General features: G+C 34.7%; 6 protein-coding genes across 6 annotated transcripts; 3 read left to right on the top strand and 3 right to left on the bottom strand.

The window, feature by feature from the left end:
- Nucleotides 1-32: 32 nt before the first annotated feature.
- On the top strand, nt 33-1,582 carry PHYBLDRAFT_121405 (hypothetical protein; the record flags this gene model as incomplete). Its single annotated transcript, XM_018428799.1, has 7 exons — nt 33-135; nt 189-401; nt 452-528; nt 620-761; nt 819-899; nt 965-1,030; nt 1,085-1,582. 7 exons carry the CDS (start codon nt 33-35, stop codon nt 1,477-1,479), a joined length of 1,077 nt encoding a protein of 358 aa, XP_018297811.1. The 3' UTR covers nt 1,480-1,582.
- A 3,286-nt stretch (nt 1,583-4,868) lies between these two features.
- PHYBLDRAFT_162831 (hypothetical protein) lies at nt 4,869-6,022 on the bottom strand (the record flags this gene model as incomplete). The annotated part of the gene is made up of 5 exons (XM_018434698.1): nt 4,869-5,116; nt 5,461-5,471; nt 5,567-5,694; nt 5,780-5,842; nt 5,939-6,022. 5 exons carry the CDS (start codon nt 6,020-6,022, stop codon nt 4,869-4,871), a joined length of 534 nt encoding a protein of 177 aa, XP_018297810.1.
- A 1,024-nt stretch (nt 6,023-7,046) lies between these two features.
- PHYBLDRAFT_58816 (hypothetical protein) lies at nt 7,047-7,828 on the top strand (the record flags this gene model as incomplete). The annotated part of the gene is made up of 3 exons (XM_018440386.1): nt 7,047-7,213; nt 7,314-7,637; nt 7,681-7,828. The coding sequence occupies 3 exons, from the start codon at nt 7,047-7,049 to the stop codon at nt 7,826-7,828; spliced, it is 639 nt and encodes a 212-aa protein (XP_018297809.1).
- A 647-nt stretch (nt 7,829-8,475) lies between these two features.
- On the bottom strand, nt 8,476-11,529 carry PHYBLDRAFT_157333 (hypothetical protein; the record flags this gene model as incomplete). The annotated part of the gene is made up of 6 exons (XM_018433600.1): nt 8,476-10,698; nt 10,769-10,859; nt 10,914-11,077; nt 11,164-11,306; nt 11,360-11,432; nt 11,485-11,529. 6 exons carry the CDS (start codon nt 11,527-11,529, stop codon nt 8,476-8,478), a joined length of 2,739 nt encoding a protein of 912 aa, XP_018297808.1.
- Nucleotides 11,530-12,218: 689 nt separating this feature from the next.
- Nucleotides 12,219-13,102, bottom strand: PHYBLDRAFT_154208 (hypothetical protein; the record flags this gene model as incomplete). The annotated part of the gene is made up of 5 exons (XM_018433306.1): nt 12,219-12,371; nt 12,480-12,614; nt 12,678-12,787; nt 12,848-12,935; nt 13,007-13,102. 5 exons carry the CDS (start codon nt 13,100-13,102, stop codon nt 12,219-12,221), a joined length of 582 nt encoding a protein of 193 aa, XP_018297807.1.
- A 995-nt stretch (nt 13,103-14,097) lies between these two features.
- On the top strand, nt 14,098-15,183 carry PHYBLDRAFT_58813 (hypothetical protein; the record flags this gene model as incomplete). The annotated part of the gene is made up of 4 exons (XM_018440385.1): nt 14,098-14,157; nt 14,357-14,465; nt 14,959-15,074; nt 15,157-15,183. 4 exons carry the CDS (start codon nt 14,098-14,100, stop codon nt 15,181-15,183), a joined length of 312 nt encoding a protein of 103 aa, XP_018297806.1.
- Nucleotides 15,184-19,394: the final 4,211 nt, after the last annotated feature.

The raw sequence follows: 19,394 nt of genomic DNA, 5'->3' as shown, positions 1-19,394 counted from the left end.
TTAATACAAGCCCTTTCTTTCTCTTTCACGTCATGGGCCAAACACTATCCGAACCAATCACCGAAAAGGAATCGGAAGAAGGAGGGAGCCAAAGAGTTATATACGCTGCATCTGCCATGCAAGGGTGGCGCATTAGTAAAGGACTTTCTTTAAGCATTATTCTGTAATGTATTCACATGGTGTGGTAGGCATGGAAGATGCCCATATTACTATTGCAGAGGATGGAGATACCCAGGCCAGTCTTTTTGCTGTTTTTGATGGTCACGGGGGTGAAAAAACAGCCAAATACAGTAAAGATCACTTGCCCAATCTTTTACTAAAGTCAGAAGCCTTTAAACAAGGACATTTCCGTGAGGCACTTAAGCAAAGTTTTCTAGGCATAGATGAAGCTCTTAGAGAAGGTATTATATCAAATGACTTTATTGGCCAAATTAAAACATTTTACTTCTAGATCCATTGTATGTAAATGAACCTTCTGGCTGTACTGCGGTTGTAGCTCTCTTGACCAAGCAAAACATTCTATTTGTGGTAAGAGTCGTAACAGGAAAGAAACAAGGAATTCAAAAGTTTGAGAATAAAGCGAAAAAGAGAGATATGAGAACTCAAGGCTTGTAATCAGAGTAATGCAGGAGATTCTCGAGCTGTTCTGTGTACAGGCGGTCGAGCCATTGCCTTGTCTCAAGATCATAAACCCACCAATAAAAAAGAAACGGAAAGAATTGAAAAGGCTGGTGGTTTTGTCAGGTTGGCTAGAGTGAACGGTTAGTTGTACTTATGTATATATAAGAAGTCTACAGTATTAAACATTTACTATACAGGAAAATTGGCACTCTCGAGAGCACTCGGTGACTTTGAGTACAAAATGGGCAACCTTCCGCCTGAGCAGCAGATTGTCACCGGTAATTAGTCAAATATAAGTTATCTAAACAAAAATAAACTTTACTCACCACTGCCCATTTAAAAGCTTTCCCTGACGTTGTCGAACATACTCTTAATGAGAAAGACGAATTTCTGATTTTAGCTTGTGATGGTAATAAAACAAAACAAAATAAAATACAAGGATACTCATTTGTGTTTTATAAAGGTATCTGGGATTGTATGACCAATCCTGAAGTTGTAAATTTTGTGCAGCATCATCTGGGTAACAAGGAATCTCTGAAAAATATCTGTGAGCTATTGATGGGTAAATGTCTTGCAAAAACAAAAGGGCAAGTTCTCGGACAAGACAATATGACGGTTATTTTGGTGGCTTTTTTGAACGAAACCCCTGAAAGATGGTATGAGTTAATGGCAGAAAAATACAAGGACACCAAATTACCAGAAGCGTCATACCCAACGGCGACATTAAACAAACGAAGTATCCATGAAAAAAATGTATCTTCAGAATCAAATAATAATGGAGATTCGAACAAGGTTGTACTATACAACGATGGTGGGACTCCACAAGAAGTAGACAATGAGGATATATCCCTCAATTAAACAAAACCTAACTGAGGGTGGTATTAGAGAGATTGACTGAATATATATACATATAGTGATAAGAAAAAAGAGGAAAGAGGAAAATAAAGTTGATTTAAAATGTAATTTTTTTTAGCTATTTGGAAAGTAATAAAAAATAATAAAAAGGATGGAAAACCTTAAAAGGGTGGAATACTCTAGTTATAAGAAAAGTACAAAGAGTATATAAATGAGCAATATAGTAATGAGCTGCACGGCTTCGTTATTATTAATGTAAGAATATTGATAAAGAAGTCATTATGGAAGGCAGTGATGTGAAATATATTTCTGGCAATAGAATATCAGATATAAAACAATATGGTCAAATTAAATGATCGTATGACACTAATTGAATAACACTCAACATTTGACTAGTTCTTTCAGAGTAATATATAAATATATATATAGTAATATAACCAAGTATTATGCGCTACAACCATATTACAATTGAGGTAATATACATTTATATATTAAAAGGCTTTGCCTTACAGTATTCATTTTGGCGTATAAATATTTTCGAGACAAAGCAGACGTTTGTTAAAAAAAATCGACCGCGGAACTGTAAATGAGACATATACACTATATACAAGATAAAATTACCTTAAAATATATTTGTAATTTGTGCTGCTACATATTGGTAAGAATGGATATATCTATGTATATTATTTATATTACCCTTATATATCTTTTCGTTCCTTTCAAAGTATGCAAGATAGCGTTAATTATGGCTACATTTCTGTCAGTAAGAAGTGCACTGAGTCCCTTTGAGGATAATATCTAACATATATATAATTAGTTATAAATATATTTCATAAACTGTGTATCGTGGGTTAATCCTATGTAATATGTTTGTTTGTTTTTATAATATAATACTATCTATGAAATTAGATTTAGATCAAACAATTGCACTTCTCATTAACTGTGATAAGATGATTTTTTGGTACCAATAAAACATTATCTCGTTTTCTTCGTTCATATATCTATACATAAAACAGCAATATATTTCAGACGACTAATTCAATAATAAGTAACTCCCTACATATTTCCTACTGAGTATTATTTTCTTCTGAGATATTATATCAGTAATACAACTATTGACCTCTAAATCAAATAAAGTCAAATCTAAGGATAATAACAGAATGCTTGATTATCAGTTTCACACCTTACACTGGACTATTACATGTGCCATTGTTGTGACTTTATATAATTGCGATAAGATAGAATGTAGACTTACTTTTACTGCCTCTTCGTTAATTGTAAAAATAATTAGGCGATGTTTATCGAAAGAATTCTAGAACACCCTAACAGTCAAAAGAAGACTATGTCTCTCATGTTCTGGATAATAGATAAATTAATGTTGGCGTATATCAATCCGATACATTCTTTTATTGCCGAGGGTGTGGTCCTACTAAGCTCAATATTTGAATTGCCATCGTATTTCTTATATGTTTTTGACTAGTTTATGTCCGCATAATTGAATCGTATGAAATTATTGTTATTTTCGATCACATTATTCTGTAAACGCAAAACGTTGGTGTCTAATAGAAATTCAAGGCGTTCTGAGTTGAATTGTTTACCTAAAGCCAATATAATTTAATAATAAAGTTGTTATTCTATTGGAGTCTCGTGCTTTTTATTTCTCTTATCTTTGTACTGATATTAATTAATGGGAATGACTAACAGTATTGTTTGAAGCATACTACATACCTAGTTATATTGAGACAAATGATAAATAACATGCCTTGGTTTGTATTCACTATTGTTATTGTTTACTTTTGTTTATTGATATTTGGTTATAAGTGTGAGAATTTTTCTGTCCAAATTGACTATGGGACTACTTGTATATCCCCAAACTGATAATATACATATGTATACCAAAGGTAGCTTTCTATTTCTCTCGACATTTTTTATGTGGGCATCTTGCACTTATACTCAATATTGCAAACAGTTATATTCTGGGTTAACAAGTATATGGTAGGAAGAGGGAGGGAGAGGGGAGAAGGATTAAAAAGATAAATGTGACACGAATAAAATAGTGTTTCATAATTTGTATCATTGACAGACACTTGTTTTTTTTAAAAAGAAAAAAGAAAAAAAACACAAACAAACCAATACTAATATTGCCTTTAAACCCCATATTTTGTACGCAGGGGCCACAAGTTCTGTGCGTGTCATTTGTGAGTATACTTCTGGAACCTCATAAGCCATGTCATTTGCTTTTATCAGTTTTGACCTGAAACCATGAGTTCAAATGCTTCTGTAAGAGAGTTTAACTCTTGGCAGCTTGTGCTTTTTTGAAGAAGAAAAAACAGGGTGATCTCATAAACAATGGTGAAAACGGTACTCTCTATTGATTTAAATCTAGACTCTGTGATCAACTATATTTAGGGTTCATGTTCTAATAATCCGTATGTGGGAACCCTTTGTTGATTTTTTATTCTACCCATAAAAGAAACAGGGCCGGTGAAATGGTCCGAGTGCTTGTTAGTGCATCTCTCGTGGCCGTAACTGCCTGTATTTCTCACACCCGAGCCTTGAAGACCTTAACTACACTATATCTTTTGGCCATAATGATTCAATATCGTGTTAGTATAGATATGTCCAGCTGACATATTCCGAGTTGTACAATTGTTAATATTGTAAAGTAAAACATTAAGATATTCAGTTTATTTACCTTGATTTTTTCAATCATGACAGAATTTTGTATACCCTTTCTTGATAAAGTAGTCTAATAAACAAATCAGACTAGCTGCCTTTGATTCATGATGTTAACAAATAAGTCATACCCTTGAAAGATCAACAAAAACAATATCATCTCAAACTTTTAATTTTGGTTTCTATGGTTTCACACAAAGATAAATAGTAAACAAATAAAAACTGAAAAAGTCTGGGTCATCAAGAACATTTTGTAACTTTGTGATTTTGTATATATATTATATGTACGACTATTCATGACAACACAGTCTAAAATAGGAGGATACGCCTTCTAAATAAACATAGACAATAGGCATTACAAAATAAACGAAAGAAAAATTTATAATAGTTGAATAAAACAGACCTTGGATTGTTTTATGAATATTCTCTTATAAAGTCCAGTGTTTACTTCTTTTACCATTGTTCTTGGATTAGACAGCAAACGGTCTATTTTCAGTAGTAGAATATTACCCTTTTTGTTTCAGACTACTAAAGAATCGCTGATAATATTGAACCAGATAAACCGTTGGAAAGAGATATTTACAAAATTTAATATTAGAGTAACTACTTTTTTACAGAGAGATATAGAAATTATCTTTAAAGAATGACTTTAACACTCGCAGTAGAGCCTCTCCAAAAGATATTTAATAAAAACTATATTATATAAAATCCTGAATCTAAATTGAGCTCAATTTAACAATTGCGTGCTCATAATCAAAATATCCTTCCACATTAATCTTAAGCATATTTTCACTCGGTTCAAAAAGAAAATGCGCGGTAGTAAAAGTAACTGGAGCTGAGGTAAGGGGTTCTACTATATATAGCGCTAATTCTCTGCCAAATACTGTGATATAGGCATCAGAAGACCCAAAGTATCGAAAGGCATGTATACGAATATGTGTATATACATCTTTATTCATCAGAACTTAGTAATATTTAAGAGTTATAATATATATATACAGGCAAGCTGATGAGAATTATAAATATTATTTAGAGAAAGAGAAAGATAACTTAATACTATGGATCAAGAATGTATTGAACCTAGTTTTTTATAGAAGTTTAAAATATTTTTGTAGTTTTTCCTTTTGTATTAGACTTTGATGGTTACTTGAATCCCAACTTCATTTGATGATAGGTTATTTTGGATGTAATAGAGACCTCTGAGTGTGTCGTTTATAAGACATGCACTTGTTTATATTACGGAAATGAATTCAAATGTCTTCAAATGTATACGTTATTTTAGTGGCGCAAAACAATGAAGATTCTTACCTTTGGTGTGTCTATATAGATTAACAAACTTCATTAGGAAGTTCATCGTTATTTTATTCTTTTTTTTGCGATTCTTATCTGATACATGGTACAATACAAAACAAACCGTTTCGAACCTTCTCCACCTGGTGAATTATAATCCATAGATAACGTGGGGAATTTTTCTTGTGAGAATTCATTAAGCTCATTAACTCCACTGACTAGCACATCATAGAATAAATCTACTACAACAGTCTGAAAGACACCAGCAAAAATTCAACTCCATAATAGAATCTGTTATATTAATGTATGTAGTCGAGATCCTCTCGACAATATTCACTTGAGCCAAAGGACATCTTGAGGCCACAGTGACAGAAATACTATAGGCTTTTTTTTTGAAAAGCTATACATCATTATCAAAGGATTATATTTAATAAATCTTGTAACAAAAACTAACGTTTTTCCCATCCAGAAGCTAATGTACATTAACATCTATTACTTTGTCTAGGAAAACCTTACAAAATAAACTATCAACCACGCTGATCAAAGAAATCTTGGACTTGAGCACTGAATTCTGACTCATTTTTCACACATCAAATAAAATAAATATATCCAAAACAATAGTCTTCAAATGATTTTCGAGTCTAGAGGTACATTAAAAATGACCTGCCAGAGTGGTTGCCATGTTACACTAAAATACAATTCAGTGAACAAACGAATCAGATGTGTTATGTTTCTATTTTTAAAAAAGAACATTCGCGCATAGGTGCATATAACTCGCGATAAAACCTTAAGTCAATGTTACACGATATCTACCCTGAAAATGATTTGTTTTTTTTTTTGAGAACCAGTTGGCCACTTTCTGGATTGAGTTGGTCAGGCTCAAAACTTAATTGTGGGGTCTGAAATGTCTTTTTATCGCAAAGATGGAAAAGGGGACATCTTTGATGATAAACGAAACAAGTTAAAGCAATATGAGATTCCTTTATTCCGCCTAGAAAAATAATAGATCTTAGGAAGATGTCCAAAATGATCATTATTTTGAGTCATAGTTAGACGAGGAATCTGGTGTTAATATGGTTGTAGTGAGCGCCAATAAAAGAAGCTGAATACAACATATACACAGGCAAGTATCGACATATATTTCTTCTCAAAACAGAAAAGTATGACCATAAGCACAAAGTAATTGTACTGTGGTTATTATGGCCGTTTTTTTTGTTAAAACTAAAATCTAAATATTTTCATGCTGTTTTCTTTCTCCATAAAAAATATGGCTTTAATTAGTTGTAACCATGCACTCTGTATCCATTTCTAACTAAAGATCAGCTAAGGAAGCGTTGCTAAAGCTCTAAAAAAACTTCGGCCATTAAGCGATGAACATGAAGCGTACTACTAGAATAATCCCACAATTCCTTTACTTGTATTAAAACAAAGATTACATGGTAACTCCTTTGTATTTAAGGAATGTTTGACCGAATGAGTATCAGAAGAAATGGGTTCAAATGAAGCTGTAAGGAAACTAGACATGCTTTTCAGTCTTCAATTTTGATGATTTCGCTAATTTACAATTGAATCATTTAGAAACAAAAGCTAAAGTTTTAAAATCCATGAATGAAATATATTCTGTCGAACCTGTCCTCGGTGATATTTACATATTGAAAGGAATGTCATTGTCAGATATTTTCACAGAGATGTTGAAGCATTTCACATATTTCAACAACAAAACAGTTTCAGCTCTTCTGCGGAAAAAATTATCTGAAGTTTTTATCATCAAGTAATTTCTCGCCTAAAAGAGCTAAAAATATAAACGGATCCTATGTGAGGTATTGAAATCTTCGTGTATTCAATGACAAATATCAAGGTAAAAAAAAGAGATCGAGGTTTTTGAGAATGATGGTTGACAGGTTGAGGAGTCGGCCTTTTATAGACAAGGGTCTTGTCGCACAATCTTCCTTTGCAAATGAACCTTTTGATAAATGTGATATCAATGACGATGTCCTCGAGGGAACAGATGGCCCTACAAGAGACAATACACAATACAAGTTAAAGATGAATTTGAATCAATATGATATCCTGCTTTTTAGATCTTTTGGACTTTTTGAACTTTTCCGAAATGCAAATAATTCTGGTTACTTTGGATTACACTGGTCTCTTAACAAATGTCGAGGACCTAAAGGAATTTTTAAAGTAAACAGTAAGTAAGTATTAAATTAGGCAATGTTTTATCAATATATATTTTAGAGACCACAAGAATGTCAAGAAAATTGTAGTTGATAGGTTTTCTATCAATGCTGAAATAGAGGTTTCCGCGAGAGAAACTTTGGTTCTTGATCAAGTCATTATAAACAAATTAGAGTATAGAAGAAGACCAGTACAAATATTTTTGTAAATATTTAATAAATACCTCCTCGAGTCTTTGACCTCGTTTTTTTTATATCATAAACTCCGGGTTTTCTTTATTCACAATGTGATCTAATCTGCGAGATTTAACGAGACAATAGATAAGTAAAGAAAACAAAGATAGAAGTGAGTCTCTTGTTCTCGTTTATTAGAGCATCTCCATCAGTGAGTTAACTTGTAATTCATCTAAAGCCAAACACTGCCATTTTAGTTAAAAAAAAATAGTTACTTCCCCCAGCAGTTCAATTGTTTTAAATAAATTTTGAGAGCGTTTTCAATAATAGGAAGGTTTAATTTTGTTTTACCATTCTTTTTTTCAAATTTACTAATATAGGCAGAAATGTTTTACCAATTTTCTGAGGTCTCATTTCTATACTGTACATGAATATTTTTGGGAATTGTATTCTATTCAAGCAAGTAAATATGTATTCGTTTATTGAAAAAGAACCCAGCTAAAAGTAATGACAATCGTGAGTTATACAAACCCCTGTAAGATGCATTTATTAAATAAAAACAGGGAAATGGGTTTAGGTTTTTTATTCCAGCATGCAGAAAACAAATGAAAGTCAAAAAATTATAAAAAATTTAAAAAAAAGAAGGGGAGGGGATGAAAAAGAGCGGGTTAGATAATGATAATTATTCTTCTTTGCCGGCAACCTCAGTTAATGGTGGCCATGCACCTTCAGAAGCCTTATCATTTACAGTGGCCATCTGCTGCTTCTGTCTCTTCTTATCCTTCTTTCTTCGGTTCTTTCTAGCCTTTGCACTTTGCTGGGAGTCACTCAAAGACATTGGGACGCCTGCGCGAGATTCACACGATTCGTCTTCTGAATGGCTATTCTCTGAATCTTGATGCGCGCCATTGTCCACAGAAGCATGGGAGCTGCATACTGATGAGTTTTCATAGTGGTAGTCATGTACATTGATATCCTGTGATGTCATCCCGGAGACGTTCTTATCATCGTGATGAGCTGTAGTGGCAATATTGCTGGAATCGTCACCTTCTTGGTCGTCGGCATCAGTTGGATCAGCGGTGTCTTCTGGAATGTCCTTAACTCCTGTCAATGACTCACTCAACATTACATCTTCAACTGAGACTGTTTCCTTTGCATTTCGAGGGAAATCAAATGTTCCGTTTGACAAATCAAACGTACTGGGCTCAGTAGGCTTATTGGAAAGGCCAGTCAAAGCAGTAGTCAAAGCGACATCTTGAATAGATACAGGGATCTTGGGTTCCTTTGGTTTGACCTGAATATCTTCTGAAAGCTTGAAGCTATCTACGATAGGTGGCTCTTTGCTCAAACCAGTGAGAGAGTCAACCAAGAATATTTCGCCAAAATGAGTCGCGTTCATATCGCCAGAGAGCTCATGGGTAAGATCTACAAAGATGGCAGATGAAGGATCTTCTTTGGATAGACCAGTTAGGTTGGCAACAAGCTGGAATGGCTCTCTGTCGGATTCAGTAGCTTCAGTAGAAGAATAGTGAATATCACTGTGCATGTCATATTGAGAAAGTTCGTCTTCGTTTTCAACATCACTGTGATCCCTGCAGGTACCGGTCAAAGGATGGTCAACAAGAGTCAGTTCAGGAACTTCCATAGATTCATCACTAGATGTATCGTTATGTGTGAAGCGTACAAAGGTTTCATGTGTATCTTCATCACTGCTGTGAAGAACTCCAGTAAGACCAGTGTTCTCTAAAGCGTGATCATCAACTGTGTTTTCCTTGTCTTCAGTATCAAACTGACTCTTGATACCTGTTAGACCAAAGGTCAACTGAACAGGCTCTCCTTCGTCTACTGTCAAAGTGCCTTCAAGATCTTCTGGAAGCTGAACACCAAATTGACTTGTGTTTTGTTGGTCATCTTCATATGCTCCTGCTGAAATAAGATCGTGGTCGGATGTACCATACTTGACGCCAGTTAGATCGGAAGTGAGTTCGACATCGATCTCTTCAATTGGAGCGGTTTCTGATGGTTCCTGTACACCGATTATACCAGATTTTGATAGGATCTCTGTGGTTTCAAACTCTTCTGAAGACACCTTGACCCCAGTTAAACCAGAAGTGAGTTGGACGTGTACTTCATCGATGGAATATTCATCTTCTGAAGATATCTGGACGCCAGTTAAGCCTGAAGTGAGTTGGACGTGTACTTCATCGACTGGAGGTTCTTCTTCTGATTTCTGGACACCAGTAAGGCCAGAGGTAAGCATTGCATCTGTATTTTGTGCTGTCAGAGTCTCTTGGTCATTATCTTGTTTCTGTACGCCAGTCAATCCAGTAGTCAGTTGAACAGGGGTATCATTCTCTTGTGAGTCATGCTTGTTTTGCAAATCTGTTGGTTTCTGAACCCCAGTGAGAGAACCTGTTTGAAGCCAGTCTTTTACAATGATGCTTTCTGTGTCGTCTTTTGATAGGGAATCCAATGAAAGGCCAGTGATGTTTATATTGTCATATTCCTGAGTGCCTTGATATTCTTGGATTTCTTGAGTACCCGTGAGAGAGTGTCCGTAAAGCTGGAGCGAATTTAGTGAGACGGCAGTTTCAGCTGATTCTTGCTTATCTGGTACGCCCGTCAACGTTATTGCCCGCATTGTAGTCACAGGTTTGTTTAGATCCATGATTGGAATGGGAAAAGTAAGCTGACCCGTATGGTTTTCTACCATGAGGCGTAACTTTTCAATCCGCCCTTCAACTGCCTTGACAGAAGAAGGTGGGAGCTTGTTGATTATTGTCTGGACCTTGTCTTCTAGGTAGTTGATTTTAGTTTTTGCGCGAATCACGCCAGCTAGACGAGGCTTTTTTGTGTTTGCTTTGATGGGACGCTTAGTATTCCGGAGACGGTAGAATAAGGAGCCCTATAGATATTGAAAGCGAAATACTTGATAAATATTTTAAAGGCTTTTTGGGTTTCTATTGATTTCTTACATCGTAGGTAGCCACAACATCTCTCTTCTTCAGAGAACCGCGGTGGCCCACAAATAGATAAGCAGTACTCCATTCCAGAAATGTTTTTGTCCTGTAAAGAGAACCGTGTTAATTTAACCTTGTAAGGCAAGAAAACAAATATTACCATTTAGAAAGACTTGTTCCGAGAGAGTTTGTTTCATTGACCATTTGAAGTAATTCTATTACACTGATGGTTTTTCCAGAGGGATCTGCCTTTGCGTATGCTGTGAATAGAGCCTCAAACTTCTCAAGATCAAATTGCCCATTTTGATCGTACGGACCACATGACTTTAAAGAGATTAAACGCGAACAATAAGTTTCGTGTTTTGTATGTGTTTTTGTGTGTTTTTGTGTGTTTTTGTGTGATGATTTACCTCTGAGCTTATAAGATTAGCTGTGTTTACTCGGAATAAAGGGTCTGGTATCCATGAATCTTGTGTTGCATATGAAAACAACATGCTTAGGATGGCACCAATTATGATACTTAGGAATATATTGTAACCCAGGTTGGAGAAGCCTTGGTACACGAGAGTTTGAGTATAATGGTTTAGGCGATTGTATTATATTTACCTCTGACTGCATCTAATGGGGTGATATAACCTTTGTTGGTTCGATCCCAATAGGCAAAATGATTTTGAAGAGCCTAAATATAAAACAGCCTTTAGAAATAACCTACATTAGTGTTTAAGACTTACGGGTTGTTCATGAGGAGAATCTCCTACTATACGAATGGATTTCATGGGTCGGTCTAATACAAGGGTTAGTTGAGGCGTAAGTGAGATGCATTAAGCTTACGCTCTTGTGAATCTTTAGGCATTGATAATTATATATAAATGAAATGGTGAAAAGGAAGGAAGAATGGAAAGGGTATTTATATATATCTTGATTTTCAAGTAGGTGGTTCTCATGCGGAGTAAATTTGAGTTTTGTACACAAATGCCCAGTCTTGTCTTTATCTTATTTCATCAAACACAAATCTCAGCATATACACATCACATTGGCACCTATTGTTTATTCATTATTCTTTAAAAAGCACAAACACATCTTGCCATCGTAACACATGTAACACTTGTTTTCCGGGTCTAAATGTACAGGACTCATGATTTGCAGCCCAAAAAAAACCTCCCCCCCCCCCTCTTCTCCCCCTTATCCCCTAACAATGGTTATTAGACTGACACTGTTCCACCCAGGCTCCCATTATAAAAGAAAACACTAATATGATTGAACCATATGTTTCAAAAAAACAGAAAGGAAAAAAAAGGAAAGGATATATATATATTCACTATTGGAAGGAAAATAAAGAAGAATATTAATCAAGTCCAACTGATTTGTGTTTTGGTCCTGGTCTTGGTTTTGACCTCTCTCTCTCTCTTTCTCTCTCTTTCTTTTTCTCTTTCTTTGATGCCTCTTTTATAACTAAAAAAAATAATTAAAGAACAACGCAGGGTTTTCCTGAACTTCTTTTGACGATCTTCAAGGCAGCTCGAGTGGCGTGTTCAAATACTTCACGAACACCTTCGTTGGTCTTGGCAGAGCACTCGAGGTATTTTTCGGCACGAATTTGCCGTGCCACAGCCATACCCTAATAAATAAAATAAAAACAGTCAATCTAATCGACCCACATAATTTATGTATGCACGAATGTGTGTGTTTTTGCGTGTTTATTTATGTATGTATCATTTTGACTTACTTCCTCAGATGATACAGGCTTTTGAGAGTTCTTTCTGAGCTCCTCGATAGTAGCAGGGTCGTTTCTCAAATCTTTCTTGCAGCCAACCAACAAAACAGGTAGATTTTGGCAGAAATGGAGGACCTCAGAAATCCACTAAATAGTCTTATTTAGCAATCGAATAACTGCAAGTATTTGATTAATAAATAAAATAAGTACCTTCTCCTGAACGTTATCAAGTGAATCAGGCGAGTCAACAGCATAACAAATCAAGATAACATGCGAGTCAGGGTATGAGAGAGGGCGGAGACGATCATAATCTTCCTGGCCTATTTTTTTTAAAAAAATGTAAGATTTACATATGAAATATTCATTTTCGTTTTTTTTACCAGCGGTATCCCACAGTGCCAATTCAACGTGCTTGCCATCAACCTCTACGTCAGCAACATAGTTCTCAAACACAGTGGGAACATAAAACTATACCAAACAAACAAAGCATAAAGGACTTTTAAATATATGATTCTCGTTTTTATGCAATTATATCTTACTTCAGGGAATGTGCCTTTGGAAAAGACAATGAGTAGACAAGTCTTGCCACAAGCACCATCACCGACAATTACGAGCTTTCTTCTGAGTTCTGCCATCTGATTGTTAAATTAGGATTAATAAATTCATTAAACAGACAGAGTAAAAGTATCTTACTTAATACTATGTAATGAAGGATTAAAGAAATGGTTCGTTAGTGGTTTATATTGGAAAGAGTATTTGGTCAGTTCTTGTTTTCCGCCCCTTATATATATATTGGCATAAATTATGACCTCTTCTTTTTTTTTGACTCATGCAATGCTACACTATGCATGATAAGCCCCATCTTTCCAAGGAATCTCATCATCCATAATATTACATTTTCCATGCTTTTTTCTTTTTTTTTCTTTTCTTTTCTATACACTTTATGCTCTCTTCAACTTTCCTGTGCCTTTTTTTTGTCATCTATATTGACACCCCTTAATATTTTCTACTCAAGGCCCAGCCATTTTCATTTTATTTCAACCACTCTCATACTTATTTACACTACCCCTTAAAACAAAATAAAAAGATAAATGCCAAGCAGAAGTTAATGACGTACCGATTAAGAATGTAAAGTGAGTATGAAAAGTAAAAGAGCATGTAAGGTTGCCTAAATTTCTAGACTTACCGTCCGTGCACGTGATCTATAGGCTGGTGTAGTGCTCATCACCGCGGAGTATTAGTGTGGCTTTGGCTACACAAGAGTGTAGAAATATATTTATACATATATAAATGTAAGGGCCAAGCTTTTATCAAGCTAGAATAAAAAATGCTGAGCAAAAATTTGAATAAAGAATAATTGAGAAAGTGCTAAGAAAAAAGGGCTTAATTATGTCATTTTATATACAATACTTTATTAAAAGTATATATCTGTGTACATTTATATACAGATACAGATACATATATGTACATGTATATGTATGTGTGTACAAAATTCATCTTGAAGACACATATTCGGCATAAAATAAATTATAGCTTTTGATTAAGAAAAGTACAAAAGTAGAGTGAATACAATTTACTTTTGAGCTTTGTTTTGAATCATCTGTGCTGTACGAAAGATGCTTCGTGTAAAATGACTTCTTGTGAAAACACAATAGAAAGCAAAATTTACGTTAATCGAGGCACATTTATTGTAACCATACGTATTTCTAAAAGAAAATCAATGAGACGGGAGGATATTTTTATCTTAAATACATTAATTCCCTTTTAATTCTCAATAAAGGATGTCTTCTTTCTTACTACTTTACCCATAAACTTCAACCGTGGCCAAACGTATATTTCTATTTCTAGAATCTAATTAGACTGTATATATGTTTGATACATTATCTCAGCTTGTCTCGGTTTACCGATTTTATAATCATTTGCAAGAAGCCCAAATTTCATTACTACCGATCAAAATCAAAAGCATCACTTATGTCGAAGAATTAATTGTTGTAGCTAGTAAGTTACTGTATTTATTGCGGTGGGTCATACAATATTTCCACTTGTAAAGTGATCAGAAGGGCTTAGCGATTGGCTTAGACCAATATATATATATCAATGCAGTAAGTAAGAGATATTATAGGTACCCTATTAGAAAAAACAAAAAAAGGAAGATAATACCCATTAATGTAGGCCAATTGCTTCAATGAATGTGACAGTCGCCTCTTCATGTGAGTCAATCATACATGTCTCCAGTGCTTTTTCCCTTCCTCAAAGGTTTGCGCAAAGCCAAAAAAAATCAATATAATAATTAGAAATTCTTTGTACTAATTTTCTAGTAGTAGAAATGGAAATGTCTCATATTCGTTTAAACCTTTGAATCTTGAAATAATACATCGCAGATCAGACTGTTTGTTTTGTCGTTACTGGTACCTGATATAGGTAGACCTACTAGGCTACAAGTAGATAATTTAACATTTCTATTGATATTGATATTTCTACCACGCCATAGGATTTAAGAAGCAAAATGTGTCGTATTCAGTTACATTTGATACTCGTATGGTGTGTTCGAGCATAAACATCAAAGTTTTGAAATCTTTTCAATTTTACCTCAAGAAAACTCCGATAGTAAAATATATTAAATTCCCGATATATATATAAAGAAAATCGAAAAAATAATATTTTACGCTACACGACTATCCTTTTTAAGAACATTGAAATGTACCTGTTGCTATAGTGACTCTCTTTTTCATTTCAATATTAAAGAAAAAGCTGAAACTCCACTATTTTCTATTGATACCTCTTGACTTTGAAGGTCCATGACTTTTTATTCAAGCCTTGTTTTTAGAATCTTTTAAACAAGAGTTATTCGGAAGAGTCTTCCCTATAAAACATGTCTAAGCAATTCTCTATAACTTGTCTGTAGCAAAAGTCATGGAACTTTGAAAATCACCTAAAAACTTAAATATTTATTCCCGAACACACCATATTACATTGCGCGACCAGAGGCCGACAGGAAATAAAAACCCATACAAAAAGAAAACTCATGAGCGTTTCTTGAAAAACCTGCTCACCACCAGACTGGGACTCAGAGTCAAGAGCCATTACGACTCTCTTTACTTTAAAAGCAATCCACTAGGTCGTAATCAATGGGTTTACGTCTCCAGATTCTCAAGGAAGTTAGCACAGATGTAACTAGATGAAATTTATCGCCGTTATATGTGGGACTAATGCCCAAAATAGTCAAAAAATTTTGTCCAAGCTTATGGAAAAGTAGTAGTATTTTTTTCATTCTATACCAAATGATATATACAGCACAACTATTCCCAAGCCAAATAATGTCTGATAAAAAGGTATAGGCGCCTTGATTAAGTCACTGTGGGAGTACGCAAGAGTGTAAACTCGTCTACGGAAGCATTCTTACGATAAGTGTGCCCTTCCTTCTAAATAAGTATCACATTTATCAATAGGCTTATGTATGCTATGTATATCTTCTATCTTACTTTGTATAAGATTTTATTTAGAAATATCATGATCAGCAAGACTATTATCTTTATCACAAGGTCCTTAGCAGGTTATCTTAATTATATCATCCTTTGGGGGATAAAAATAAAAGGCAGAAGTTCTAGAAAGAAGTTTCTTAGGTTCAAACTTTACTCTTTACATTCAGACAATAAATTTATTATATTATTATGGTTCTATTAATTTTATTCTGTAGACCAAAGAGGTTTGGTTAAGAAACATAGATACAGAAAGGCTGAAGTATTTAAATGAGGGTATGATGTCGACAGACTACGCATAAATATTTTATGCGTTTTTTCATTGCTCATATATGTGGTGTATAAAAAAGTAAATAACCAAAATACAAGAGCCTAAAAATGCATAGCCAGGTGTAAATTCATTTTGACCATTCTCCTTCCTCTGAAGAAACTGGAGAATTTTGGCTAATTATAAACAATTTCTCCATGCGAAAAGTCAGAGGAACACAATTTGACTTGGTACAACAATCACAGTGTACTTTTTTCCGATCAATTCTTTTTTCTATCAATCTAAAAGAATAATCAGTAGTTTATTTGATCTTAACTATTTCTAAGGTCAGGTCTAGTTTTGGAATTAGCCAGGACATTTCTAAAAGATAAATCATTTTGTAATTGTACGAATTACGATGTATATAATTATTTCTGTTCCTAATATGTGTAATATCATGTATTACTGAAGAGTATATCGAAGCATATCTCCTTGCCTTCACCTGGAACGAGAACGATTAATAAGAGTTTATAGGTAAAAGTAACAAAATTTACTGTGATAAACTCCCAGATAATTCTTTCATCTTATTTTCTATCATTAAATATTAAGGTGTCTAAAGTGTAGAAAGTTCTTGTTCTTGGTATCGCTTCAGCGTTTGAGACTATTATCTAACTCTGTAAGAATTCTATCCAAAAAAGCCATCAACTCAAATAATTTGAGCCTGTTCCAAGACAAAATAGATAAGTAACTCAAATCAGCCACTTAAGAGAAGGAGGGCTGTGAGAATTACAGTTACTCAAATACTTTTACTTAAGAAATATAGAATACAGAAATACATATAGTTTGAGCTGTATACGCATCCTTTGATCGTCTAATAAATATACTTATCTACTATATTGAAATAACTTTCTTATTTTGTATCAAAATACTACAATAGATCCCTAACTTTTTATAGCTTTTATTTTGTACTTGTCCATTCTAAAGTCTCTTAAAAACTATCTTTCAACACATATATATATATCAACCTATTTGTAATTAAGCGAAAAAATATATATTTAGCAATCTCCAAAATAAAACCGTTTCAGGATAATCTTGAAAATCTATTTTCCATATAAAGCTTTAATAAGTTGGTTTTTCTACATGAGTACGTACTCTAAGGTATCGAGGTGTTAGACCCTTTTATATATATTAGCTATACTCACATTCACAATACTCATTTTATATTTTATATTGATAATATATTCATTTAATTGTCACGATTTTTTGTATAATTACATTTGATCACATTTAAATGATGCAGTATTGTCTTCACCATTGGTAGAAAGTAGTAAATTTGAATAATTTGAGTAGCTATGGTATTATTATTTGTTTTTATGGTATTTCACAAAGTGATTAGCTATGATAGACAGGGGTAGTATTATACCACTATAATTAAGGAGTGTCGGCATCGGTATCAGCGGTATCGGTGTCAGTAGTATCAGTATCAGTAGTATCGGTGTCGGTGGTATCGGTGTCAGTAGTATCGGTGTCAGTAGTATCGGTGTCAGTGGTATCAGTGTCAGTGGTATCAGTGTCAGTGGTATCAGTGTCAGTGGTATCAGTATCAGTGCTGTCAGTTGCAGTGGTGTCAGTATCAGTGGTATCAGTATCAGTGGTGTCAGTGTCAGTGCTGTCAGTTGCACTGGTATCAGTATCGGTGCTGTCAGTTGCACTGGTATCAGTATCGGTGCTGTCAGTTGCACTGGTATCAGTATCAGTGCTGTCGGTAGCAGTACTGTCAGTCGCACTAGTGTCAGTATCAGTGCTGTCGGTAGCCGTGCTGTCAGTTGCACTGGTATCAGTGTCAGTGCTGTCAGTTGCACTGGTGTCGGTGTCGGTGCTATCAGTAGCACTGGTGTCGATGTCAGTGCTATCGGTAGCACTGGTGTCGGTATCGGTACTATCAGTAGCACTGGTGTCGATGTCAGTGCTATCGGTAGCAGTGCTGTCAGTTGCACTGGTGTCAGTGGAGGCGCTTAAGGTCTCAGTTGGTCTAGTGGTAAGAGCGGTAGGATCAAGGATTTGCACAATGCTTCCAAGCAAGGGGAATGTGTCGACGAGCTTTGTGAGTGGGTCGGCATCACGGACTAAAAGTGTGATTGTGTGAGAAATAGAATTTATGTACACATATGAACTTACACAAGGCGCTTTGAACATATGCGGTGCTTGTTAAAGTTACTGTGCTTGTAGCTGTAACAACAGTGTAAGGCTGTACTTCCTCATAAACGGCAACATATGTCTTTCCGTCAACAACAACTGTTTCACTGGAAACAATGACAGTCGGTCCATAATCCAGTCTCTTCATCAATCTAAGAAAAATGAATATTGATAAGAAATCGAGAGTTTTCTTTGAATATGAATATGGATGTGTTACCCAATGTGATCATCAACCGAAGCTGACACCATAGCGGCGCATAAGGCAAAGAGTGAAAAGGGGGCGACGAGCTTCATGCTTGCAAAAAGTCGAATGAATAAAATGGGTATAATGATTCCTTTGTTTCCTTCGTGTACGACTTTTTATACCCCATTGAATAATATTTTTCCCCTAGAAATTAGCTAAGAGATCTCCGTTAAGATGAGCCATAAAAGAATGTTTTTGGATAGGCATTCTCCGTCTCATTCTTCCCTAAAGTTCTATTAATTTTAGATACTCTAACAAGAAAGGCTTTACATATAATTAATTATATGACTCCATACAACACATCTGTGCCCTTACTTTTTACGCTTCTTTACTAAATGTTTTTTTTGGACTCAGGATAGACTTTTTACAGCTATGTGCTTTGGCGCTCTAATGGGTATTTAATGTGACTAAAAAACAAACATGGCATATTATTTAGTATAAGTCAGTGTGTAGAGTAATAATTAGTAGCATAATACAATTCACTTTTATCTTGTTTGTGACGATCCCTCTGGTGCGATTGTATTTTAGATCAAACCAGTATGTAAGCCACCCAATTTGATTCGAATCATCCAAGCATGGTACTTCAGCTATGCATTCAGTTGACCATGTAGTAACAGCTCTCGCTGAACTCAACTCGGATTTTGGGTTACCCTTATTGCTTTCAAAGCTATATAACTAGCCTTCCTCTAAATAATAATTCATTTAAAAATTTTCAAAATCTACCAGCAATGCAATATTTTAGACATCGAATGAGCTGGTAA

The sequence above is a fragment of the Phycomyces blakesleeanus genome (assembly GCF_001638985.1).
Source record: "Phycomyces blakesleeanus NRRL 1555(-) unplaced genomic scaffold PHYBLscaffold_2, whole genome shotgun sequence".
NCBI classification, from domain to species: Eukaryota; Fungi; Mucoromycota; class Mucoromycetes; order Mucorales; family Phycomycetaceae; genus Phycomyces; species Phycomyces blakesleeanus.
Note: the sequence above shows the minus strand (reverse complement) of the source record. Positions and strands in the feature narration are given on the sequence as shown.